The sequence below is a fragment of the Prunus mume genome, linkage group LG2, assembly GCF_029339155.1.
Source record: "Prunus mume cultivar Tortuosa linkage group LG2, ASM2933915v1, whole genome shotgun sequence".
Classification (NCBI taxonomy): domain Eukaryota; kingdom Viridiplantae; phylum Streptophyta; class Magnoliopsida; order Rosales; family Rosaceae; genus Prunus; species Prunus mume.
In genome coordinates, this window is record NC_142699.1 from 40,943,436 (window position 1) to 40,970,174 (window position 26,739).

Here is a 26,739-nt window from a genome sequence, read left to right on the forward strand (position 1 = left end):
GCGAAATTATAGTTGAATTTATGGATGATGCTCATGTCGATTTCAACAACAAGGATGTACCTAATTTGGCTTCAAAAGATCTTAGTTTGGAAGGGCAATCCCACATCCTAGGGTTGTGGTGGCTGGCCCGAGTCAGCCACACGGTCGTCATGATCCACCTCTCTTAGAACTGGGGCTTGGGCGAGCCTTGATAGTCCGGAAGTTAGGGGATCGTGCATTCCCACGCCCCTTCTATGGTATTCCTCATGGAAACCAAACAATCTTGCCATAGAGTTACTCAACTACGGAGACATTTCGGCTATCAGCCAGGGTACTACGGTTGATTCGTTTGGTCTAGCAGGCGGCCTTGCTCTCTGGTGGCGCCCTAAAGTGGAAGTGGAGATTTTATCTGCTTCAAAAAATATGATCGACTCCATCGTCAGGAATAAGAGTGACGGATTTTGCTATCTCATTTCTTGGATTTATGGCCCTCCTTATCGTGAGGAAAAACCTATGTTCTAGTCTAGCATGGGAAATTTGAGTATGCAGGCTTCTCTTCCTTGGATTTGCATTGGGGATCTAAATGAAATTTTGTGTAACATTGAGAAGGAAGGAGGCCTTCTTTGACCGTGGAGTCGAACTGATATCTTCGCTCTTTCATGGATTTGAATGGTCTCTTCGATATGGGCTTTACTAGGCAAAAATTTACTAGGGAAAATCGTCAGGATCGGGATTCCCTTATTCATATTCGCCTTGATCGTGGTCTTATCAATGCTTCTTGGCTCCAAGCTGCCCGACTCTTTTATTTATCATGTCCCGAGAGTGGGGTCTGACCATTCCCCCCTCATGCTTCATTTATTCTCGGTTACAACTAGGAGACGAAAACTCTTCAAGTTTGAAGAATTTTGGGCTGACGATCCTGAGTGTGGTTTGGTTATTGATGTGCTGGTGCTTGGAAGATGTTGGGAATTCGGTCTCTTCCCTGACTAGAAAGCTTAAGAAGTGCAGATTGGAGCTCCTTAAATGGAGTAGGATTCGTTTCCCAAATAACAGATCGCGTATCTCCTCCATCTTTCAGGATCTTGAGATTATCCAATCAGAGAATGCTTTGAATTTTAATCGTGCAAGGGAGTCGGAGGTCCTTTCTGAATTAGCTCGGGTGTGGTCTCTTGAAGAATGCTATTGGAAACAGCGTTCCAGATTGAATTAGCTAACCGCATGATGCCAATACCAAAATTTTCCACTTATCCACCCTTCATCAGAGACAGAAAAATCGGATTATATCTCTGCAAAATTCTGAGGGTTTGGTGATCTCGGGATTCGTGTGTCCGTGCGAATTTGAGTCTTTTTTCAAGAAATTATTCTCTGCCAGTGGTCCTAGAAGTTGAGGTGACATTCTCAGGTGTATTCATCCCAAGGTCTCGACGGCTCAAAATACCTCCCTAATGCTTCCTTTCTCTTGTGATGAGATTCACATTCCTGTCAAACAATTGGGTTTTTTTAAGGCCCGGGACCGGATGGTTTCCCTGGCCATTTCTACCACAAATACTAGGAAACTGTTCAAACGTCCATTAATGACTTGGTGCTTCAGTTCTTTAGTGGTAACTGCCATTTGGACAAGCTTAATGAAACCAACATTGTCCTGATTCCTAAGGTCCCCAATCCCGACTCTGTGTCCCAATTCCGTCTTATTAGCCTTTGCAACAACTCCTATAAGATTCTTTCTAAGCTTATTGTCAACCGTTTGAAGTCCATCTTGCCAAACCTTATTAGCCCACACCAGACTGCTTTTGTTCCTGGGCATCAAATCCATGATAATATCCTCTTGGCTCACGAAGCATTTCACTACCTCAGGTTGAAGAATTCCAAACATGCTTTTGAATTGGGGCTTATGATCGTGTGGAGTGGGATTTTCTTAAGGCCACCCTAGCTCATTTCGGGTTTGATCACCGGTGGATCTGCTTGGTTATGAGATGTGTGCAAAGCTTTTTTTGTGATTCTTAATGGTTTTCCGGTCCTTGCTTTCGCCTCCCGTGGTTCAAGGCAGGTGAGATCCCCTCTCCCCTTATCTATTTCTCTTTATTTGTGAGGTTCTTTCTCTAAATATCATTCATGCTGTTGAATCTGGCTCTCTCCAAGGGATTAAGTTGAGCAGAGATTGCCTGGGTATTTCTCATCTCTTCTTCGCAGATGATTCTCTGTTCTTTCTCAAGGCCTCCCCTAACAATTGCAATGCCCTAAAGAGGATCCTTGATCGTTACTGCATTGCCTCTGGTCAATCTATTAATTTCCAAAAATCAAGCCTTTACTTCTCACCAAATTCCAACGATTCCATCATGGAGCTCAGTGGCAATATTTTTGGCATCCCACCTGCTAGCTGCCCGTAAATATCTCGCCTCCCAACCTTTTGGGGCCGGTCTAAAGTTGATGCTCTAGCTTCCAGAGACCGAATCAACCAAAAATTGCAGCTGGAAACTTGACTTCCTTTCTCAGCGGGGCGTGAAGTCCTCATTAAATCTGTAGCTTTTGCTATTCTGGCGTATCCCATGTCCTGCTTCTTATGCCTTCTTCTCTCTCGCAAGGCTATTAATGCCTTGACTTGGCTCATTTCAGGTGGGGGCACAACGAGGAAAAAAATAAGATTAATTGGCTCTCTTGGGACAAGCTTAGTTTCTCTAAGGCGGTGGGGGGTATCAATTCGGATCTCTCTATTTTCAATAAAGCCCTTCTAGCCAAGCAATGCTTGGAGAATCTTAAAGAATCCTAAGGCTTTTTGGGTTAAAATCCTTAAGGCAAGATACTTTCCCTCTACGGGTCTTTTCGATGCTAAGAAAGGTGCGATGGCTTCCTGGGCTTGGAGTAGCCTCCTTGCTGGTCGTGATATTATTAAGTCGAGCTCACCTGGCAAATTGGGAATGGAATTCTGTGGATGTTTGGAAGGACCGCTGCTCCCTTTCCCCCTCCCATTTCAAATAGTTTCACTCCCTTGCAGTCTGCCGCAATTGATCGGGACTCTAGATCCTGGTATATCTCTCACATTGTGCCTTTCATCACCCTGAGGTTGCAAATGAGATTAGATCTCTCCCTATCGGTTTCTACCACCAATGACAGACTTATTTGGCGTGCAGTTAAGTTGGAAACTTCACCGCAAATCTGCTAGCATTGGTTGCGGTCTTCCATCTCCTGCGACTCCTCTAATCGGACCGGGAGTTCACATATCTTAAATAAGGAGGTGTGGAAGCTCGTTTGGAACGCCAAGGCAACCCGTAAGATCAAGAATTTCCTTTGGCGTGTGATCTAAAATTCCCTTCCCACGGGATCCAACTTGTTTAGAAGAAAATGTGCCTATTCTCCTATTTGCAGCCTATGTAACTCCCATCCGGAGACTGTTGAACACATGCTTCTTTTATGTCCTTGGACTAGAGCAGTTTGGTTTGGTAGCCCCCTTAATTACTGCCCGGACTTGTCATCGATTTCCACCTTTGATGCTTGGTTTTTGGACCTTTTAAGTGGTGATTTTTTGTACATCTCCCAAAAGGAGTGGTGCCTTTCCTTTATTTTGTTATGCTTCTGGGAGATTTGGAAAGCCAGGTGCCATGCCTCTTTCAGATGTATCTCGCTCTCTCCGGCCCATGTAATTGACAACTCTATCCGTTTACTAACGGAGGTCTTTGATGTCTATGCTCCCCTTAGTGTGTTGCCTCAGACTTTGGTGTCTTCAATTGTCACGTCTCGTTGGTCTGCTCCCCCCTTGAAGTTGTTAAAGTAAATGTTGATGGTGCCGTCCGGCCTTCGCAGTGGCAGGTATTGGTGTGGTCTTCCGCAACCACGCAGCTATTTTGTTGCTGCCTCTTCGCAACATTGTGTTCTCCTTCTGCGGCTGCGGTGGAAGCCAAGGCGGCTGCTGTTGGTCTTAAGCTTGCTTCCTCTTTGGGAATCCAAAATATCATTCTTGAATCTGATAGTCAAGTCCTTAGATCTAGTTTGAACAGCAAGCCTGATGTCTGTGACTGGAGGATCTTTCCTTTTTTGGATGAAATTAGACATCTTAGCTCTTCTTTCAACCAATGCTCTTGGGGTTGGGTCTGTCGTGAAGCTAACGGTGCTGCGGATGCAGCCACAAAGCTTGCCAAATGGAGGTCGTGCTTTTGTAACTGGGTTGATACCCCTCCATCCTCCTTGGTCTCGATTATGTCTCACGATGGGCTCCCTTTCCCCCCGGTTTAGACTTAATTTTTTTCTAGCTTTTTAGTTGTTTCTTTCTGCTGGCCTTCTCTGGCGCCTTCTGTTTTTTGGCTGCCTTTTTATTTTGCTTTCTTGTTGCTACGTGCTTTGTTCTGTTGCTTGGCCTTTTTGGCTGCTTTTCTTTAATGAAAGATCTCTGTCCAAAAAAAAAAAAAACCAAAGCTGCTAGCCGTATGGGCATCCTAACTTATATATAATGCTCACACTACCTCAAGATCTCATAAGAGGCAGATGGTATTCTTAAAAAATTATAACCTGTCATCTTCATCAACCCAAGTTCTCAGTGAAAATCATACTAGCATAAAATTTGGATAAGACTACCAAGGCACAAAGTCTGTATTAACAAACACAAATTTTATTTACCACAGATTTCCTAAACAAAGTTCAAACACCTGACAAGATGAAACCATCGAACACAAATTGGTAGCATAGATTTCCTTAAACAGGTAACAACTCCGTAAATTGTTGCATGAAATGTCATTCATCTTTAAAACATAACCATAGTGACAACAACATAAATGAGACCTCAAAAGAGGGAAAAAAAGAGGGGGTGGTGGAAGATTGGAGGAGAGAGAGAGAGAGAGAGAGAAATCTAAGACACAAAAGACAACAAAGAAAACAGCAATATTATGAGAAATACTTCAATTTCCCTGAAGAACCGTCAGGAAACAGAAACATATCAAGATTATAGCACCAACTCATAACATATATAGAGAACTGTTTTCAAAAGAAAATGACATCCGTATATTTTCAGAACATGTGAAACAATACAATACTTGATAAACTTGAATCTTATATTCCCCAAACATCTGTCCATTTATCCCCATATTTTCTGCCAATATGTCAATTCTTTTATTTTAATACGACCAATATTTAAATCATGCAAAAACAAAAAATTGAAAAAGAAAACCTGGGAAGCTCAAACATCTTTGCGCCTGAAAATAAGGCGCACCATCATACACGATAAAACAAGCAATGAAGAATTGGGACCAAAGATTTCTTCAATAGTGTATTTCAGGAAAAAGCAAAAATTTGTATGGTAACCTTAACATATTGTAATCTTAAAATATATATTGTTCAAACATCTCAGTACCTGAAAATAAATCTCAAACATCTCAATACGCGAAAATAAAGCTCAAACATCTCAGTACCCGAAAATAAGGCTCAAACATCTTAGTACCCGAAAATAAAGCTCAAACATCAAACAAGATTGGAACCAAAAATGTCTTTAAACAAAATTTTAAATGATCTTATACATAACATTAGTGAAAACAAGCATAGGTCAGAAACTACCCCAACAACAAGGAAAAGAGAGCAAGATATGTTTAAGGCACAAAAGATATGGTAAAAAGAAAAGAAGATAGAGTAAACACAGAAAATCATAACACAAAGACAATATCATGCTCAATTAGAAGACTTACAATGACAATCAGAAAATAAGAACCCAAAGAGTTGACAGCAGTAGTTAAGAAAAGAAAATTCTATTAAAAGCTAAAGAAAAAGAAGCTCTTAAAATGCCTCACTTGCTTCTGTCACATGTAAAAGGGCCCAGGACATATACTGACCATAACTGAATCAAAATCAATTAACACAATGCTATACCAAAACAATCTACACACAACCCAAAAGTCCACACATTTTCAAAAATAAGCTTTGCGTACAAGTTTTTAAACTGTAGAAGGGTAAAACAAGTCAAATTTATGGTGTGCCAAGCCAACCTTACTAGTTATTCTACTCCGCTACACATAACAGTTAGAAACTATAGAGCAGGAATAGTATAATTAGAGACCAAAGAGTAACAGAAACTGCGTCTGCTCCCCATCAGAAACTCTGCCCCACTGCAGGCTTGGGCACATCAGAAAGTACCATGTTTTTTTTTTGTAAATGATGAGAACCAAACACGTCCAAATAAAAATGGTTTCCTATTTTTATTGTTTGGAGTGCCCTCATCAGCTCTGGCAATTGTTTAAAACGTGGCACTTCTAAGGTTTCTGTTTATTTGATTTTCAGTCATTGATAAAAGGAAATTTGAGTGGACTTAATTTGTGCTCATGTACATTGACAGAAAACGTTTGAAACAGTGAAATATTACAATACCAAATGAACTCTAACCAGAGCTGTATACAATTTTATTTACCAGATACGGCAACTTAAATAAAAAATTCGCTGCTGCTTGCTGGGCATTCTAATCTATATATAATGCTCAAACTACCACAAGATCTCATAAGATGCAGATAGTGTACTTTAAAACTTACTTACAACCTTTCTTCTTCATCAACCCAAGTTCTCAGTGAAAATCATACTAGTATGAAACAAACCTAAATTTTATTTACCATAGATTTCCTAAACAAGGCTCAAAACATCTGATAAGATGAAACCAAAGAACACAAATTGGTAGCATAGATTTCCTAAACAGTAGCAGCTCTGTAAATTGTCGCATGAAATGTCATTGATCTTTAAAACATAACCATAGTGACAGCAACATAATTGAGACCCCAGAAAAAGAAAAAAAAAAGAGGGGGAGAGATCTAAGCCACAAAAGAAAAAACAAAGAAAACACTGATTGGGTTATTTCATAAATATAGGGGAGAAATGAAGATGGCGTACCTGATTATCAGAGTCACTGACGCAAATGCCACTGCAGGGTTTAAAGGAAGGGTAACACTCCATAGTTTTCCTTCATATTATGGCATTATTGACGCGAAGAGACAGTATTAAGAGTGAAAAAAAATAAAATTGGGTCCTTTGTATCTTCTCAGCATTGTTCAAACATCTCAGTACCCGAAAATAAGGCACAAACATCTTAGTACCCAAAAATAAAGCTCAAACATCAAACAAGATAAACAAGCAATGAAGAATTGGAACCAAAGATGTCTTTAAACAAATTTTTAAATGATCTTACACATAATACTAGTGAAAACAAACATAGGTCGCAAACTAACCCAACAACGAGGAAAAGAGAGCAAGATATGTTTAAGGCACAAAAGATAGAGTAAAAAGAAAAGAAGATAGAGTAAACACAGAAAATCATACCACAAAGACAATATTATGCTCAATTAGAAGACTTACAATAACAATCAGAAAATCAGAACCCAAAGAGTTGACAGCAGTAGTTAAGAAAAGAAAATTCTATTAAATGCTAAAGAAAAAGAAGCTCTTAAAATGCCTCACTTGCTTCTGTCACCTGAAAAAGGGCCCAGGACATACTGAACATAATTGATTAACACAACGCTAATACCAGAACAATCTACACACAACCCAAAAGTCCATACATTTTCAAAAATAAGCTTAATGTACACGTTTTTAAACTGTAGAAGGGTAAAACAAGTCAAATTTATGGTGTACCAAGCCAACCTTCCTAGTTATTCTACTCTGATACACATAACAGTTAGAAACTACAGAGCAGGGATAGTATAATTAGAGACCAAACAGTAACAGAAACTGCGTATGCTCCCCATTAGAAACTCTGCCCCACTTCAGGCTTAGGCACATCAGAAAGTACCATGTTTTTTTTGGTAAATGATGAGAACCAAGGATCCTGTTTAACATGTCCAAATAAAAATCGTTTCCTATTTTTATTATTTGGAGTGCCCTCATCAACTCTGGCAATTGTTTAAAACGTGGCACTTCTAAGGTTTCTGTTTATTTGATTTTCAGTCATTGATAAAAGAAAATTTGAGTGGACTTAATTTGTGCTCATGTACATTGACAGAAAGTATACTTTAAAACTGACTTCCAACCTTTCTTCTTCATCAACCCAAGTTCTCAGTGAAAATCATACTAGTATGAAACAAACCTAAATTTTATTTACCACAGATTTCCTAAACAAGGCTCAAAACATCTGAAAAGACGAAACCAAAGAACACAAATTGATAGCATAGATTTCCAAAACAGTAGTAGCTCTGTAAATTGTTACATGAAATGTCATTGATCTTTAAAACATAACCATAGTGACAGCAACATAAATGAGACCCTAGAAAAAGAAACAAAAAAGGAGGGAGAAATCTAAGCCACAAAAGAAAATACTGATTGGGTTATTTCATAAATATAGAGGAGAAATGAAGATGGTGTACCTGATTATCAGAGTCACTGAAGCAAATGCCACTGCAGGGTTTAAAAGAAGGGGGCACACTCCATAGTTTTCCTTCATATTATGGCATTATTGACGTGAAGAGACAGTACCAGAGGGAAAAAAATTGAGGGGACCTGACCAGCCAACAACCTTTGCAACTGAACATCTTTGACAAGAAATCCTTATTAAATCAAAACCAACATAAAGATGCAGAAACATTCTTTTACAAGGAATAATTTGTTGCTCAAGATGCTAAATATTCTGGCTTGCATCATTATCATTCTTTATTAAACCAAAAAGAAGAGAGAAAAACTAGCACAATGATAAACTCAGAAAGCAATGTACTCGGAGCAAAGAAAAAAAAAACTTTATGAACAAGCACATACTTTGCTAATGTTTCCAAGATATCTGGATGTCTAGGATTGCATCAAGAGAGACAACTATATCCACATTGGAGACCTCATCTATAACAAATTAGAAAGTAAAACTTAAAAGAGATTCCCTAATAATAGCAAGATTCTAAGTTATCTATAACAAATTTGAAAATCCTGTTGAGGTGGCTCTCGATGAAAACATCAATTTGTGGGACATGAATTCCACAAACACTTTGAGATGTCTCATTTAAAAGAATGCAACTGAGGCCTTTGCACACCAACCTTCTCAACGGTTCCTATTGATCTCAAAATGTGAATCTAAGCCAATAGGTCCTTTGTATCTTCACAGCATTATAAAAGCACTAACTTATCAACCCATGGTCTAAGCCAAGAAATATAACTTATTGTCACCTCCCATGCACATGCTCAAAGATCTCATCGTCTTCGAGTGGCATATATAGATCCCTCTAAGCCAAGTAGGAAGTATTTGAAACAAAAAAACATTTATGGATTATAGCATCCAATACATCACCATAGAAGCTATTACAAAAAGATCACGGCACAAACCTTTTTATAGCACTTTTAGAAATGGTTGTGATACATTATGTTATTGAAATTAGCAGTTTCTTAAGAACAATGTTAGCTAAGCCTAAAGAAAAGATAACAAATCATTTACTGTATGGAAGGTCACAAGAAAACTTATTAGAACAATCAATAATGGAATTTTCACACTCCATTTTCCTTTTCAATTTAACAAAAACAAAAAGTATCTGTAATATAAAATCTTTGGCAATTTTACCTGAAATAGCCATGATATAACCCTTATTGAAGAGATGATGAAGGAAACATAATATAAAATTAGAAATTTGCTATCATACTGAAGAGTACAAATCATGTATAAACAAAACAGTTGATATGTTCTTTGTGTACACAGCTTATAGCATAATTTGAAAGAGGTAGCCAGATAAACTCAGCAATAAACAAAGTAATGAAACTTTGATAAAAGAATAGAACACGTGGTAGAAAGGCTAACAAAACTTGTCATAATCAACTGATAATTACAGCTCCTTGAAATTAAATCCAAAGTGACAAATATAACTTGTTTCATCATCAAGGACAACTATTACTCAATCCACCATCTAAATACCTTACAAACACTTACTTAACAAAGCCTACCAATAACCAAAGAGAATTCAACCTAACATTAATACATCAAAAATCCATCTTAAACATAAATTTGATAAGAACAAACAACTTCTTATCAGTCAATGAGTCAAATTAAACACAGTAACATACTCTTTCTCTTTCTTGGTGTCTGCATTCTAGCGCTGAATGTTAAGCATCTGCTTAGCCTCAGTCTGCTCCTCCAACAATCCATCACTAGTATACTTGCTCAGCAGCTCCTTCTTCTTCTTCTCCAGCACCATCTTCTCAATCTCCTTATCGTCCGGCAACGGCACGTGCACCACAAACTCTTTCTCCCTCTCACTCCTCTCTTGTAATTCCCTTTCTCTCTGCCTCTCCTCCTCAACCACCTCTTCTTCCTCTTCAAACAAAACCTCCTTCGCCTTCACCACCTCCCCACTCTTCACCGCCCTCCTTGCCTCTTTCCTTATCTCCTCCATCCTTTTCCACTCCGCCACTGCCTCCGCTCTCATTTTCTGCTCCGCCGGAGCCTCAACCTTCTCCAGAACCCCATCCTCATCGTCCCTATACCCATAATAGCTCGCATCAATCCTTTTGTATATATCGTACCTCGTCCTCCGCTTTCTCAGCTCCGGCGGCTTCTCGAAAAGCTCTCTGACTCCCGGCAACTTCTTCGCCGCGCCGAAATACCGATACCCAGGGCCTCGGCCGCTAGGGTTTGGGACGTCAATGATGTTGCCATCAAGGTCCGTCATCTTAGGGGCGTGTTTCGCATAGTTAGGGCCTCCGAGCTCAACAATTCGTCGTTCCCAATGAACCTTCTCCCGTATGAGCTTGTTGATCTCGTCGTTGAGGTCGCGGAGACGGTGCTCGCCAAGCCCTTCGTTTTGGATCTCGGCGACTTTTCGGCCAATCTCTCCCATGATTTGCTGCCGCCATTTGGAGGCCTCGGCAAGGTCCCGGCATTCGGAGGCCAGGTATGGACGTCGCTCTTTTGGCTTCTTCTTTTCTTCGGCTTTGAGTGTGATGAATCGATTGAGCATCGACTGCGCTTTCTCTTCGTTACGAGCCATTGCGATTTGCTGCAAATTATTCAAACAAGCATTGGGGAAATTCCGTTAAACCCTAGTGTATTTGGCTCGGGTTTCTGCGTGGGTGGTATTATTCCGTCAAGGTGGTGTTGACTGTGGCGTTGACTCTGGAGAGGCTGAAAAGAAAGATCTGCTGACTGCGAGAGAGCGAGAGAGAGTGAGAGAGTAGGCTTTGTCGTTTTATACGTGGTAATTGGTGAAGGAGAGAGGATCAGATTCTACAACGCCAGGACGATCTTTTGCGACTATTGGAGTTGTGGTCCGCCTAAAATCTTTGCAAGAGCATCCACAATGAGTTCTTTAAATTATCTTTTTACACAAATTTTAGAGAGAAATTGTAAAAATGCCTCCAACCATACTCTATTCACTTTTTAAAATAGGGAGTCTTCTAGGAGCTCCTAAATATGATGAGAAAGAAAGAACTCCTAGTGGCTCTCCTATAATTTAATGATGTTTTATTTAATAAGTATTTCAAATCTTTATTTAATATTAATTATCTTTTATTTTATTTTTTAATAGAAAAGGACCAATCAAAAAAGAGTTATAACATTTATGACTCTCCTAAAATAGCTTTTTTATATTTTTAACTAAATTTTACCTAAGAAATAGAGAGCATAATTGTGGATGCTCCAACACCAGCCTCCAACCAATCGAGGAATTTCATACTTGCACCCAAAATCTGTGTATGGACCACATGTCATCATTTTAGCCGTCGGTTGTGTTAGCGAGTTCTTAATTAGGATTTTGGTTCCTTATTTCATTAAAATTTTGGTTACTTACCAATTATTATTTAGTCCTATTGTAATAAAGATTTACTTCCTATTGTAATTTAAATATATTTTTTATTTTATTAGGCCTCAACAGATATATAGAGGTAGACTCAACATATTGCCACGTGCCCATCTCACATCAGGGGAAAAAAGCTATTTGAGACGAAAAGACTATATTATCCCTGCAACGTCATCATTTTTTACCAAGTTTGGGACCAAGTTGACGACATGGGGCAAACTGAAATACAAAACCACGGTCAAAAGGGCAATATAGGTCACTTTCAGTTTCAAGGGGCAATGTCAGATTTGACCAAAGTTTCAAGAAGTATTTTAACTAATAAGCCTAATAATAATAATATATGTTATTATTTTACAATATAATATATGTATCTTATACATTGGTGAGCATTGAACTAGTTAATTATGTCTTTCGACATGGTTTTATAGGCCTTTCTTAAGGAAGTGTTTTTGATGGGCCCAGTATTAGCAATTCCATCTAAAATTAGGATTATATGAAACAAATATGGGACTAAATTTAGTTCAAACTAGGCCTAAGCAAGCCTGTGTATCAAAAAACCCTAGTTTCTACCTTCCAAAAAGTAAGTCCTTCAAAAATGGGTACAATGCTGTTGAGGCCCGCTGTGCAACTGCAACATAGTCCCAACAATTAGAACTTTTCCTTTTTCAGATTTATTTGAAGTTTAATAATTAAGTGGTTTTCAAGTTGACTGATTTTTCAAATTGCCTTCCCTATTTGTTTTGAAGCAAAGTAGCCGTAAAAAGATCGAGGCAGAACACCCAAAACCAAGTTAGAGAAATAAGATTGATCTGCAAAAGACTACCAAAAGAGTAAAATTATAAACAACGCGATGATTTTCTCAGATGGTTACAAATGCACAAGCTCTTCCAGAGGAAAAGTGAGTTCAATTGCAGCCATAACTAACAAAAATAGGTGGCAAGATCATTCTCCTCCTAGCACTATACCATGGAAAGAACCTTATACTCTGGAGTCATATTTAAAAAATCTAATGCCCCATCACAACCTTGTCAAAGTTCCAGTCTTGCACGATGTCCCTTCTTCTTATAGCCCGGCTTCGAACTAGCCGTGGAGCACCTAACATGGAACCGCTGTTTGGAAGAGTTGGTTGTGGGGTTACTTTGGATGATGCAATGTTGGAATGTGCTGGTAATGGAAAAGATGGCCTCCTCGCTAAGCAGTTGGCAATGGAAGAACATCTTCCCTCATTTTCTACACTTGAAACAGAGCAACTCCTAAAAGAATGCGATGAACTTTCTACTTTATGGCACACCAGGCATGCCAGACTCATATTTGGACTTACAAAAGCTGTCACCTAATGCAGAATTCCTTGCTGCAATTAATGCCAAGAGCTATAAAGCTAGAATTTTACGTTCAGATTGTTGGCGAGTCCTTACTTAGTTAGGATTTTGGTTCCTTACTATATTAGAATTTTGGTTACTTACTTATTTATCTAGTCCTATTATAATCGAGATTTATTTCCTATTGTAATTTATATTTATTTCCTATTGTAATTTAGTTATATTTCTTATTTTATTTAGGGTTAACACCTCTTTGTACTTGTATAAATACCTTCATATTGGAGAATAATAAAATATGAGCATATCTGAATATTTGTCCTACTTTGTTTGACATGGTATAAGAGCCTAGGTTTTCTTGTTACCTGTGTTTACGATCTCCTTGAGAGTCATTGCTAATCCTTGAGATCCTTTGATAAATTGAGAGTCGCTGACGTTCCTCATTCCTAACCTATCATGGGTGTTCCTCATTCCTAACCTATCATGGGTCTTCACCTTGTTGTAAATCCCCGTTTCTCCTTTCCTTAATAATCAACATATATTTCTTCTGCCTTAGCCATAGTCGCACTTTTCTACAATTTTACCCTTTTCTTTGGCCTTACCGTGTTTATATTGAGTCATTACTTTTCTTTTTCGCTACTATGCCTACTGCTGCCTTTTTCTCTTACTTTTCATCTCTCTATGAGCTTGCTTTCTGTTAAAATTAGATTGAGCCCATGTTAGTTTCAGTTTCTTGCGCTCACAGCCGAGTCTCTCCTTTAATTGTATACCATATGGGCAACACGCCCCTTGGCCATTGATGGCCTGATCTCTTTCCTCCGTGAGCCTCGTCACCGCTCACCGAGCCATCTCAAACCTCCGCGAGCCTCGCCATCGCTCCCCGAGCCTTCTCCTAGCTGGCCTTTGTCTCTCTCTGTCCTGCTGAGCTACATTGTTGCTGTTCCCTTTGCACAACCGCTCTGGTCCTCTCTCTCTGTGCACGCCTATATGGCCTTTTTCCCCATTTGATAATGTGTTTCACTTCCTACCTAGAAACATCTGTGTTTTCTTACTCTCTATTTATTTGGGTGTTACTTTCTCCAAATCTCGACTCTCATACATCGTCGGATTTGAGGGGGAGTGACACTGCTGCTTATCTATTCCATTGCAATTCACCTACCTATCTATCATGGTTGATTGTTTGTGCCTATTTCTCAAGTACCACTGCTCATATGTGCTTCATCGACCCCTTCTCTTCAAGGGGAAAGAGGGAGTGAAGAGAAGTTGTCTCTGCAATAATGGAAGTATTTGTCATTGTTATTGCTGTTGACTACTTTGTCTTTCGTTGGTACTAGTACCGTTGCTCATACCTATTGGGTCTCTTGCTGGGGACAATGTTATTGCTCCTGCCTATTACGACTCTTGCTGGGGACAATGTTGATTACCGTTGATGATGCCCGTTATGTCTCGCCTTTGTTACTCTTCTGTTGCGTGCCTTGTTTTGCTATTGTTGGTACCAGTGTTGTTGTTCCTACCGTTATGGTGCCAGATTGTTGCTTGTGCCTTTGCTGGTGTGTTTCCGTTGTGGTCATGCCCGTTGACCTTACCTTTGCTATTGACTTTCTTTGCCTTACCTTACCTTATTTTTTCGAGGTTTGGCTTTACCTTGCCTTACCCTATTTTTTAGGGTTTGGTTTCTGTCATACCTACTGCCGTGCTCACAGGGTGTTTGTGTTCTGCCTTATCTACTATCATGCTCACAGGATTCTTGTGTTCTACCATATCTACTGTCATACTCACAGGGTTTCTGTGTTCTGTCTTACCTATTGCCGTGCTCACAGAGGCTCTGTGTTCTGCTATGTGCCCTATTTTTTAGGGTTTGCTCTTGTGTTTATGTTGCGAACTTTGCTTTAGTTTGTCACTTATTTCACTCGTGGTTGACGAAAAGTCCTTCTCTACAATTGGTGCTTCTCAAGTATGGCGTTCTGTGACTCGCTTGTCAAGTTGGGCGTGCGAAATATGTTTGCCCAACTTGAGGGGGAGTGTTGGCGAGTCCTTAGTTATGATTTTGGTTCCTTACTATGTTAGGATTTTGGTTACTTACTCATTTATCTAGTCCTATTATAATTGAGATTTATTTCCTATTGTAATTTATATTTATTTCTATTGTAATTTAGTTATATTTCCTATTTTATTTAGGGTTAACACCTCTTTGTACTTGTATAAATACCTTCATATTGGAGAAGAATAAAATATGAGCATATTTGAATATTTGCCCTACTTTGTTTGGCTCAGATATGACAGTAGTAAACTAAATTATGAGATAATTAATTGCCAACCTAAATTAACATAAGTGAAAAAGAGAAAAAATCTACTAGGAAAAGATGGCAGGGGAAACTTTTTTTTTCTTTTCCCTTTTATCTTCTGGGTTTTCTTCTTTTATGTGTGCCATATAAATTACATGTGATTGGAGTGAAGGATCAAGCACACTCTTAGGAATCAGAAACTGAGCATTTTTCAACTGTTTCTGCTAGTAATCATAGACAACTAGTAATTTCCCTATCCAAGGAACGCAACGGACTAGGTAACTGAAACATTAAAACTAGGGACTGCACACTATGCCATGTTGTATAAACTATAAAGCATCAAAGCATTATTCTCGTGTTCTATTCTCTTTTGAACAGTGAGTATTATTCTCGTGTTCTTTTCTCTTTTGAACAGAGTATTATTCTCATGTTCTAGAGATTATAATAAAAAAGCTTAATTATGTACATGCCCCCTGTGCTTTCCAATTTATCTCAGATTACCACTTGTGTTTGCAAACGGCTCAAAGTACCCTCCAACGTTTAAAAAACCGTCTCATGTTACCCTTTCCATCAGTTTTTGAAGTTCCGCTATTTAACGCATCGCTCATCCCCCAAAATTCCGCAAGCAAGCCCATCCCCTTTGTTACTGTTCATCGCTTATTTACCTTAAAAAACTAAGAAATTTCTCATAACCAATGCAACTAGCAGCAAGAATAGCTCGAGAGGTTGAAAAACCATACCTGGATCGAAGCAAATGGTGCTCGGAATCGCCCGAACGAGCGATGTAGATTTTGGGTAAAAATCGGTGAATTTCTAACTTTTTCCGGCGATCGAGACGATGATTGGTAGCGGATGAGATGTGAGGGTGGTAGAGGACAACATGCTGGTTCTTTTGATACCCATGTCGTCACTTGGGGTGGCCGAAGGAGGAGATGGCAGCCCAAAAACTGGTCGGATGAACAGAACAAAGGGATGGGTTGCTTCGAATTTTGGGGAGATGAACAGAATGTTCATAACGGAACTTCAAAAAAACTGATGGAAAGGGTAACGTGAGACGGTTTTTTAAACATTAGGGGTACTTTGAGCCGTTTACAAACACATGTGGTAATCTGAGATAAGTTGGAAAGCACAGGGGCATGTACATAATTAAGCCTAATAAAAACATCATCGTAGTCTAAGAAATGTTGGAACAAAGTGAGAAAACTGCACATTGATTCTGCATAATGCTTTTGTATGTGTGAGCACGCACAAACAAAAGTACGTTAAGAACATTGAGTTTTTTTTTTTTGGTCGAAACTATTCTAAAGGTTTGGTCGGTCAAACACATAAGTATATTCATTCCATAGCTACAAACGTGTAATCCATAATGTTGTCAGACCTCATCTAATGGTTAACCCAGCATCGATCGAGTTTGTTGACGCATAAAAATGGTTCGCACTTTCCCGCGCAACTTAGTGATGTTGGGCCTCGTTATGCTCGGCTTCGTAGGCGTTCGATCCGCAAAATAACAAACGCTGGTAAGACCTAGGGCGCCGTGTGGTACCGCCGAAGGCTCTCCGATACTTAAGTAAGTACGGATTTAGTAAAATTGAACTATGAATAGGCAGATGCCGTAAGTTCGCTGATTACCTCCAATTTGGGATAGTTGTCCTCTTTTATAGGCCTTGGGAGGTGTGCAAGTTGTTCAGAATTTCGATGTGGGACTGTGGACTCTAATTGTGGGACTGCCATGTGTCCTGGGGGTGAAGTTGCCCTAATCGTGCGATAGGAAGGAACTGTACAAGCTAGGTGCCAAGGCTTCCATAGCTTCAGTTTGATCCCCGTGTCCGATGCTTATTGGCTGTTCATTTTGGTATAAACAGAGTTCACAATAGAATGTTTACCCTTAGATTCAACTTCACTCATACATAGACACATATTTTCTTTAATTTTCCAACCTTTCTCTTTGGCAAAGGTTGTCTATAAAAAAAGCTGGGAGCATTGAAAACAAGATCTGAAGCCAATGACGACCATTTAACTAGAGAGGATGATGTGCCCAACATGCAATATGCATGCGCTAGTACAAAATGCAAATAGGTTTAAACACATGTCACTGTCATGTGTAACAGAATAGTACCCGAAGAAGAAAATCAAATTTTTTTTAAGTGAAATAAATAAAGAAAATTAAATACAACAAGTGCCAGTATGAGACTACCAACCTTGCCCCTTTGAGCCGTCTGTCATAAGAAAGACAGAAAGTTCACTAGTTCAGAACAAGGTTTTCAAGGCATTTCTCTTGTTCATGAAATTCCCCAAAGGTGTATTCCTCTAGGAACGAGGTGCATAAGACGTGGTTTTTTTTGCTAAACAACATGAAAAACTGATCTATTAGCTTCTTATAGAAACAAATGACCTAAGAAAATCCCCATATCATCTTTGCCATTTGGGAGTTCCAAATCCAAAACCCAGCCATATAATCTCTCTCCATTACTGGTAGCTCTAAGCCTGCATCCCCTATAAAAACACCTCAAGTACCATAAGCAGTTCCAGCTCTAACCCCTGCATTTGTTTTCCTTTTTATCTCCGCAATTCTATACTAACTGTAATCAACAATACAGCAAGGTTGTCATGAAGGAAAATGCAATGGGGTCCTTTTATATTCTCAACTATAAAATTCAAGTTTCACATTGCAAGTACTCAAACGCCTCACATTTCGCTTTATTATTTGAAAACATTTCGCTCGTTACACAGACTTGTTGGCTGCGCAATTCTCACGGCCTGGTGCTCCGGGCCAAGGGGATGTGCGTTAACACGTGACGTCCTTCTTTTGGATGCGGTGTGGTTGTGCGCGGCATGCCAAAGACACCACCGTATGCCGAGATGGTGATGAGGTTTGGGTCAAAGATGGTTTAAATGATGCACCTGTTTCGAGTTCGACTCCTGATCAAATGATTGTGGTCGAGAGAGGAACCGATCTCGGCGTCGGTTCACGGCCTGAGCTACAAGGCCCGTTTAATGGTGGTGTTGGTGGCGGGTTTTAGGCGGTGCTCGGCGCGTTGCTCGAGAGCGACGGTCGTATAATATATGGGGTGAATGAGATGACAACAGAGATGGTGCTCCGGCACCTTGAAAATCAAGGGTCGTATGATATATTGATGAATGGATTTTCCTTACAATCTACCACTACTCCTAGGAAAGCAAATAAAGGTATTGAAAGTGCATTATAGGAAAATATAATTTGCTCCGTGGGAGGCTTTTGGTTTGGTGTTTGAACCCTTTGAATGTAGTCTTGAGCTTAGTATTTATAGGGGGAGTCCTGCAGGGACAATCGAGGCTGAAAAGATCTGCGTGGTGGAGCCTGATCGGGGCAAGTGGGTAGTCAAATTGGCATTTGGGATCATGAAGCATGGTGGTGTGACCCCCATGGATCCGGGTAAATCTCGGCCACCGCCCTGATCGTGGGTTCTGCCCCCTTGGCCGTGGGAATGCATTTAATGCCCTGGTCTAGTGGTTGGTGATCTGACCTCAAGTTGTAAGCATACTTGTGAGAATGTTTGTGCCTAACCACTCTGATCTCTATTACCAAATCCTGACTTCACTCACTTCCCTATCCTCGTGCATTAAATGCTTCTTGCGACTAGTGGGCTTGCTGCGATAGTCAGAGGCATTACTTCATTAAATGGGGCGTGGGACCTTGAGGCCACGTGGCGATTTGACCGCAGTATCTTCGGCCATGTCTTTTATGGCTCTTGGTTTTGGCCCATAATACCGCAGTCGCTTGAGGCGAGAGGATTGACCGCAGCTTTTCTTTTGTTTTCGTGGAGGGCGAAATGCCTAACGAAACGTGGCCGGTTCGGTTCATAAGTAGGTGCTAGGGCCGAGAGGAGGTCCTTTCGGTCAGTTTATGACCGTGATTTATTAGGCACAAACAAGACTCAAATATTATCTTCCATCAGCGATTCTCGCATCAAACCAAATATTATCTTCCATAATGAAATTAATTCCATCTCTTGAATAATAAAAGAAAAGACCAAATGCCAACTTAGCGAACCAACATCAGAATGCACTCCACACGTTCAATGGAATTAGATGTTTCCCATCCTATCACGGTTTGAGCATAATCACAACTGTAATTCATTGTTTAGACAGCTTGAAATCAATGAGTTTGATGTGGAACTCGTGTTCCATTGGACCTGGCTAGCACAATAGTTCATCTTAATTGAAAGACCAGGACATAGTAAAAGTATAAAATGCTAGCTGACTAAATGAAACTAATAAGAGACAATAATATGAACTGGCCGTCACAATAAACCAGTACTACTAAGTGAATAGCCTATCCTGTTGCATTGAATGAAATCTTAGGTTGACGATAACTTAATAGAATTACATTATTCCTGCTTTAGACAAGCTATCTTGAAATATAGTAATAAAATGGAGAATGCAGAACTAGAGCTTATCATTTGTAGTAGTGCTGACTGCAGAGCAAGAGATTATAAGTTGTGTTTAGAAGGTTGGAGAGCAAGACATATACATCCAAACACCTGGACATTGACAGTACTCCAATCAAATTCCAACATATAACCTCATAGGTGGAAGTGTTACATGTCACAGGAAGGAACTCGATTTATGGTGTGGATAACTGTGAGATGGGTGATGCATGACAACACAAGGTGGGTGTTTCCTATGATTACCGCAAGTTCGGATTATAAAATTTGAAGTCATAAAGTAGTTTAAGTAGTTCCTATAATTATCTATTCCTTTTTGGTGAAGAGCAACACACACCCTATTCACCTACGAATATGATGTGGACCTGTTCTGAATAGAAAGAACACTTCATTTACTTAATAAGCTTACTCTTAAGGGATGCATCTAGCTTCGTGATAGGATTTTTAGTACCTGCGCAAATAGGGTTAAAATCACTGAAAATACTTGCAAGAATACAAGGTAATTGTAGTATAAATGCTCATGCAAGGTCGTTGTCCCCAAAGATTGTTTGACTAATCTGTAATTAAACTAACTCTTAATTAATAATTAAAATAAATTTTATCAAAGATTTGAAGTTTATGAATTTGAAAAAGATTAACAGTAAAAGAAATCTGAAAGTTGGGAAATAATAACAGAAAGAAGAAAAACGATTTCTTTTTAAAGACTAACAATTTAGAGAAAACTAGGGTTTAGCCAACACCATCGCAATCCTATGCAATTCTATCAATTACTTATGAATTTCCACATATATGCTTTGAAGGTTATGTTTTCCTAATGCATATTTTCCTTGTGATGTTCAAGCGAAAACGTATATCTAACATGCAATCCGTCTGTGATGTTCGGATCAAATATAAACATGCAAGACTCATTAAGCTTTGTGAAAACCCTTTGAAAAACCATGCAACCCTTAAGAGCGTGATGTTCGCCTTAAGTGAACTTACAATTACTAATCACAAGAAGCCCTCCTCAATTTCAGGGTGATGTTCCAACAGAAATTGCATCAAATTACTTGTCTACATATCCTAATGGTGATCAGTCATTAAAATAGATAGATAGTTTTAAACACAGTGATTAATAATTCAAAGCAAACATGCATTCATTCATAAGCAGATTAATAAAACTACATATTCATGCTAGGCTTACGGCCTCGCCCTAGCAAAAGGAATTAGTTATACATAATCATAATTGAAATCCAATAAAATATCATTCAAATGAATAAGAATGAAAACACCTGAAAGTAGCGAAAATCCAAAACCCTAGCAATTGCTCCCAAAGCCGAAAAGAAGTTCTAAAAGGAGGTCTCTAAATTGCTGTGAAAAGAAGCTTAAATAGCTCCTAAAACCTAGCTACCCAATCCCCACAAGGAAACTAAGTTAAAATAAAATAAGACTAGGAAATAAAGTCCAAATTGGATTAGGAGAATCTGTCCAAATCTGTCTAGCCACATTTTGGTCTCAAATCTCCTCCAAATCTGGCCCAAGATAGCTCGTTTTAAAGATAAAAATATTCAACACTTCCCAGAAGGCCACGAACCCATCCGAGGTCATCTTGGCTCCAAAACGCAATAAAGCCCAAAACATCACTGCTCCAACACGGCGACTGCTCCTTTATTTATTCGCCAGAAATAATCGCAGTGGAAAAGTCTGAAATTTGATACGATCAAGCTAAGTGACTCACGTACGTCCTCCAACTGGAATTACTCCAAAATTTGTCCATTTGATTATGTTTTGCTCCAGAGAGAGTCGAAAGTCCTATATTGGAAATATAATTCAAAGTATCAAAATTCTTCCAAAATATTAACCAAAATATACTAAGAATATGGTTAAATATATAATATAAAATCGACTCATCACTTCGCATTGCCGGTTCTAATTTCTGCCCTAGAAAATTGAATGCAAGTTTACATCTAAACAAATAAAGAAAGAAAAAGAACAACTTACAACACTTAATCATGTTCCTAGTTAAACAATGTGCATGAAAACCCAACCCCACAATCATCCTAGCAGCAAAAAAATTATATATCCCCAGATCTTAAAGAAAAAGAAAAAAAAGGAACCCATTAAAGAAAAAGCAAAGAAAACCGGTATTTGATCCTCCCATAGGCAATTGAATAAAAATGAATTTCTAAGAAAGTTGGGAGCTGAGGCACTTACATTAAAGAACACCCAGAAACCAGTAAACCAAAACTTAAACAGACAAATACAGAAAAAGATGCATGCAAATGAGACTCTTATTTAAGATCCAATCAAGGAATAAATGAACAGAAACAAAGGATCTAATACTGGAATTAACAAAAGAAAGTGAAGACAGAGGAGCTGAGATGAGAAACACACCTCGAGGGCATATCTGCAGAATTGATAAAATCCCCTTTTTCTTTGCATTAAAAAAATGAAAAGATCTTTTGAGAATTTTTTGCAGCCCATTATTAAAAGAATTAGAAAACCCCACTCCAAAACATTTCTTATAAATATGAGAGAGGGTGAACAGAGCAAAGGGCAGCCAAAAAAATTCAATCAAAGACAAAACTCAAAATGATCACTTGTTCTCAAAAACCTTCAGATGAACTGAAGCAACCAAAAGCTCATTGAGCCACAAGAAAGAAGCCAGCTATAAATCAAAACTTCTAGTTCCAGTTCAGACTTAGAGAAATAAGTAATTCAAAACGAGATTTCTCTCGTTACAAATTTGGTTCAGCAAAAGCCAAATCAAACAGAGCTCGGGGTTTTACAAATATGAAAATCTCAACAAATTTATGGAGAGCCTTGATCAAGTAGAACATATACCACAAAGGTGCCCACTCAAGTAATCCTTAAATCCACCACTTCGCCTTTCAGATCAAGAAGGCCGCACTCGCTGCTCAAAAGCATTCCAGGATTGAAGTAGATTAAAGCTCGCTAAACTCAAACATTGGCATCGATTTACAGCCAAAACTTAATTGAAGTTGTTGATCCAATCCAAAGACAAGCACACCTAGTCCAGCCGGATCGAGCTTATATCCAGGCAGTAAATGGAAGTCCACCTTCTTTTTGTCCTTCTAGAGTTGGTTTTTCCCTTTTGAGTTTTGTAAAAGGCACTTCTACCTAAAAACAATTCACTATCTTATCATATATTCTAGCCAGAACTACCAGTTTTGTACTGTGAAAAATTGTGAAGTCATCACCAATCTGAGGCAAGAAAAGAACTTACTTGGGCCTCACCCAAATTCACAATCGCTTGTTTAGAAATTAGTAACTTGGGGAGCAAGTTATCTTTTCTTAAGAAGTCTGCTAGGATTTTTTCATTGCTAGTAGTGGCACGCTCGCACACTAAAGAAAGTTGACTTGTTGACCACTCAATGGTTTTCAAGGCAATAGGGAACTTTACCCTACCATTACAGGAACAAACATAAGACGGGTGAACAATTTGGCATGCTCGGTGGGACCTCTCAGTATACATACTCCTAGAGAAATTTTCTAAAAATATATGAATATTGGAAGTTCTAACCAAAACCCACGCTACGCCATGGAAAGAAATCAAGCAGCTCTTAGAGAAGGGTTGGAGTCAGAAGAAAGTGATGCTAGGCAATCAGCCCATGGCAGATCGGAAGTAGAAGTTCCAGGATCTGGCTCTAGGAGGTTGAATCAAATACGTAAAGTCAGTGTTCGATAGGAGGCCACACACAAAGAAGCCAGGATACTCAACAACATGACAACCATGATGCAATGGCAAGTTAATAGCCGCTTTAGAAAGGATCGTGAGGTCACGGCGGCTGTAATTCCAAACCCTCGATGTTGTGGTCCAAGCTAGACCTCCCTTGTGGACCACCGCCAGATCGGCATGGCCATACCAAGAGAACCATCTCATCGCACAAATAGCCGGAATACCAAGGCACGGGAGATCTAAGCCGGACAGAGGGGAGGAGCCCTTCCCATCCAAGAGCATGAGGTTCCAGCTCGGCCAAAAGGCCCCACACCAGTTCAGTCCCTAGAATAAGCCGTAACCTCCACCTATTCCATAACCTATGGCCCCATGTGATCACCCTAGCACTTCACTGAGGCATATGTGATGTGCCTCTGACCCACTGTAAGAATGGACCCCAATCCATTCCTTCCACCAACAAGAGGCAGGAGAGGCAGAGGGGGAATCAACCTATTTGCCAACAATGACAGGAATAGACAAGGGGAAAATTGGGGGAATCATCCAGATTTTGAAGAAGAGGAAAAACATATGGAGGAAGTTACTGCCCAGGCCGTATAGAATGGAGCACAGGATTGACCATATCCAGCCAAAACAGGGGCAAAATCCGCACTCTGTCAATGCTTTAAATGACGCGAGGGCACTTGAAAGAATGATCAAGGAGATGATGGAGCCTGAAGCCAGAAGAGGAGAAAGGCCTACCTACAGAAAGCCATATTCGGCTTACATTGATCAGATACCTCTATCTCCAGGTTTCAAGGTACCAAACTTCACCTTGTTCAACGGAGAGGATCCTCATGCTTCATCTGTTGAGCATATAGGCAGGTTCTCTGTCTAGTGCATAGCTATAGAAAATAACTGTTAAAACCGAGGCTTTTGGAAACTCTCTCTCTGGACAAGCCTTCACCTGGTACACCAATCTACCAGCTAATTCTATTCAAACCTGGGAGCAAATGGAAAAGGTTTTCCATGACTACTATTTTAAGATCCAGCCAGAAGTCACCATCAGTGATCTTGCTACCCTCAAACAGAGTGAAGATGAGCCTACTCAAGACTTCATAACCATATTTAGAAAGCTCAAAATGAAATGTCGAATCCCTATGGAAGAAAGGCACTTCATCTAGATGGCTCAAACCGCCCTTAAAATCTCTCTGAGAAAAATATTTGATGGGGTGCTGTTTGGAGATCGCAGAACTCGCATAAAACCATCTAAATATAAGGAACTGCTCAAGGAAGAACAACAGAAAATGAACTCTTCCAAAGGCACACACTACAAGACCCTTCTTCTTCAATACATCCTGGTCGAGGTAGAATCAGAAGAAGACACGTAAGGCTGAGGAAAGAGAAATTGCAGTAGCAGTAAATGCAAAGTTGAAACATCCTATCAGTTGTAAAGTTCTTATAAAGCCACCAAAGGACCAGAAGCCGCTACCATTCATATGAGGGTTTCTTCTAAACAAACCAACCCAGAACAAGGTATATTCCTTCGATCTAACCAAGGTTGATGCTTTGTTTGATGAGATGCTGCTATGAAAGGCAATAGAGACACCCCACAGGTTGCCCAAGCCAGAGGAACTCAAGGGCAGACAATATTGCAGATGACACAACTCTTGGAACCATTCTACCAACAATTGTGTTGTTTTCAGAGATGTCATACATGAAGGAATAACAGCAGGAAGGCTAAAACTGGCGAAGAAACCTCCATCGCCATACAACAAATCTTTTTCCCCAACCTTAAGTCAACATGGTCAACTTAAATTGGCTGAACAGAAGAGAGGCAAACTAGCGGCAAAAGCTAGCTCCAGCTGAGGCAGAAGAGTCACAAGGAAGGCTAGTCAAAGGCCAAAGGCAACCATCTCGACGGGGGTAGTGCTGTATAGCAAGTGGAGATGCGAAAGTGAGTTAGAAGTGACTCTGGACAGGCATAGTCAGCCCATACCTAGCGTTTTTTACAAGATTGGAACATCATACCAACAGGGCATAGTTCTGGCTCCATCTAAAGATAGAAGGACTATCTAAGGCTTGCTCAGCATAACAGAAGAATGATAGAACAGTAAAGAAAGAAATACCTATTAAGATGCCTAGAAATGAAAAGCCCTTGGCAACTATCATAGAAGGCAGATGATATTCTGCTGGAAAGAGCGCAGACCAACTCTGGAGCTAACCAAAACTCAAAAGAGGAGAGTTCAAATGCACATCGCACCTTCCTCAGAACAAGAATGACACATGTACTTCTAGAGACAAGTTCTACAGTAAAAGGGAAGAATCCGTAGTAGCTCCTCATGCAGAACAAACAACACATCAATCACAAGAGTTGATGAAGACGAAATCTCCAGTGCAGACCTTCCATCCATCCCGCTCATCCTCACCAATCACTCGAACCTTCATAAATACAAGCTAAACCGAATCTATTCCAGTGGAAGGACAAAAAGACTGGATCAAGAATACGAAGAGGAGTAGTTGGACTATGAACCATCTGCACGACTAGATTGGGACCCTCGAAACAGGAGAACAAAATGACTGGATATAAGAATATTGGGAAGAACAGATGGAGGATGATGGAGAACTAGATGAAGAAACCGAGGCTTTTGGTGCAGTAATTAGAAAGCTGCTGTGGTGATCTAGGCATCAACATGGTGTTCATCTTGCTAGAAATATTCAGGGCAGCAGAAGGACAAGAAAACACTGGAGGAGATGTGTTCTCCCGAAAGTTTTAAGTGCAGGTTGGTAGAGGTAGAGGAGACGCTGTAAAGAAGCGCCTATTGCCAAAACAGGAATCGCCACGAAACTAGTCAAAACAGCTTTGTTTTTCCAAACCAACCAAAGAAATAGCCAATCATCTCGGCACTTATTCATAACAGTAAACTTTGGGGGTATTCATATTCCCAAAGTGATGGTAGACGGAGGTGTAACCATTAATCTTCTATCCCACAGATTGCTGAGCAAGATGGGCAGAACAGAGGTGTAACCCTAATTGACCAGTGTATTTGGAATTAGGGCTTTTTGTTTTGGTTGAGAGTCCACTCTGTTTGATGATTGGACGCCACTGCACAAGAACCTGCCTATTAAATTTTTAGTGCGGAACAAATGGTGTGGGGCATACCAAACCTCTACATCCTATACCACTTTCCCATGGACAAGTCAAGTGGCATTTGGCGTTGCATAAATTTTTTAAAAAAAAGCAGCTTTAATAAAAAGTTATGGTAGTTTAAGTGTTTGGTAAACATAAGGAATTGGGCTTTTTAAAAAAGTTGCTGTCAATGACCCTTGTTTTTTAAAATCCTTCACAACCTAGCTTTTAAA

The 26,739-nt window shown here is 39.7% G+C and overlaps 1 protein-coding gene and 1 pseudogene across 7 annotated transcripts; both read right to left on the reverse strand.

Annotated features, from left to right (window-relative positions):
- Positions 1–6,397: 6,397 nt before the first annotated feature.
- Positions 6,398–11,088, reverse strand: LOC148920382 (uncharacterized; annotated as a pseudogene). Of its 6 annotated transcripts, none has more exons than XR_016124515.1 (3): positions 9,967–11,088; positions 8,298–8,462; positions 6,398–6,862 (listed from the first exon to the last, which is right to left on the reverse strand). The product of XR_016124515.1 is annotated as an uncharacterized LOC148920382, transcript variant X4 (transcript). The 6 variants fall into 6 exon arrangements; XR_016124514.1 differs by having other exon boundaries at positions 6,398–6,997; XR_016124516.1 differs by adding an exon at positions 8,683–8,760 and having other exon boundaries at positions 6,398–8,430.
- Positions 11,089–12,702: 1,614 nt separating this feature from the next.
- Positions 12,703–13,005, reverse strand: LOC148920383 (uncharacterized). The gene has a single exon (XM_089044613.1). It carries the CDS (start codon positions 13,003–13,005, stop codon positions 12,703–12,705), a length of 303 nt encoding a protein of 100 aa, XP_088900739.1.
- Positions 13,006–26,739: the final 13,734 nt, after the last annotated feature.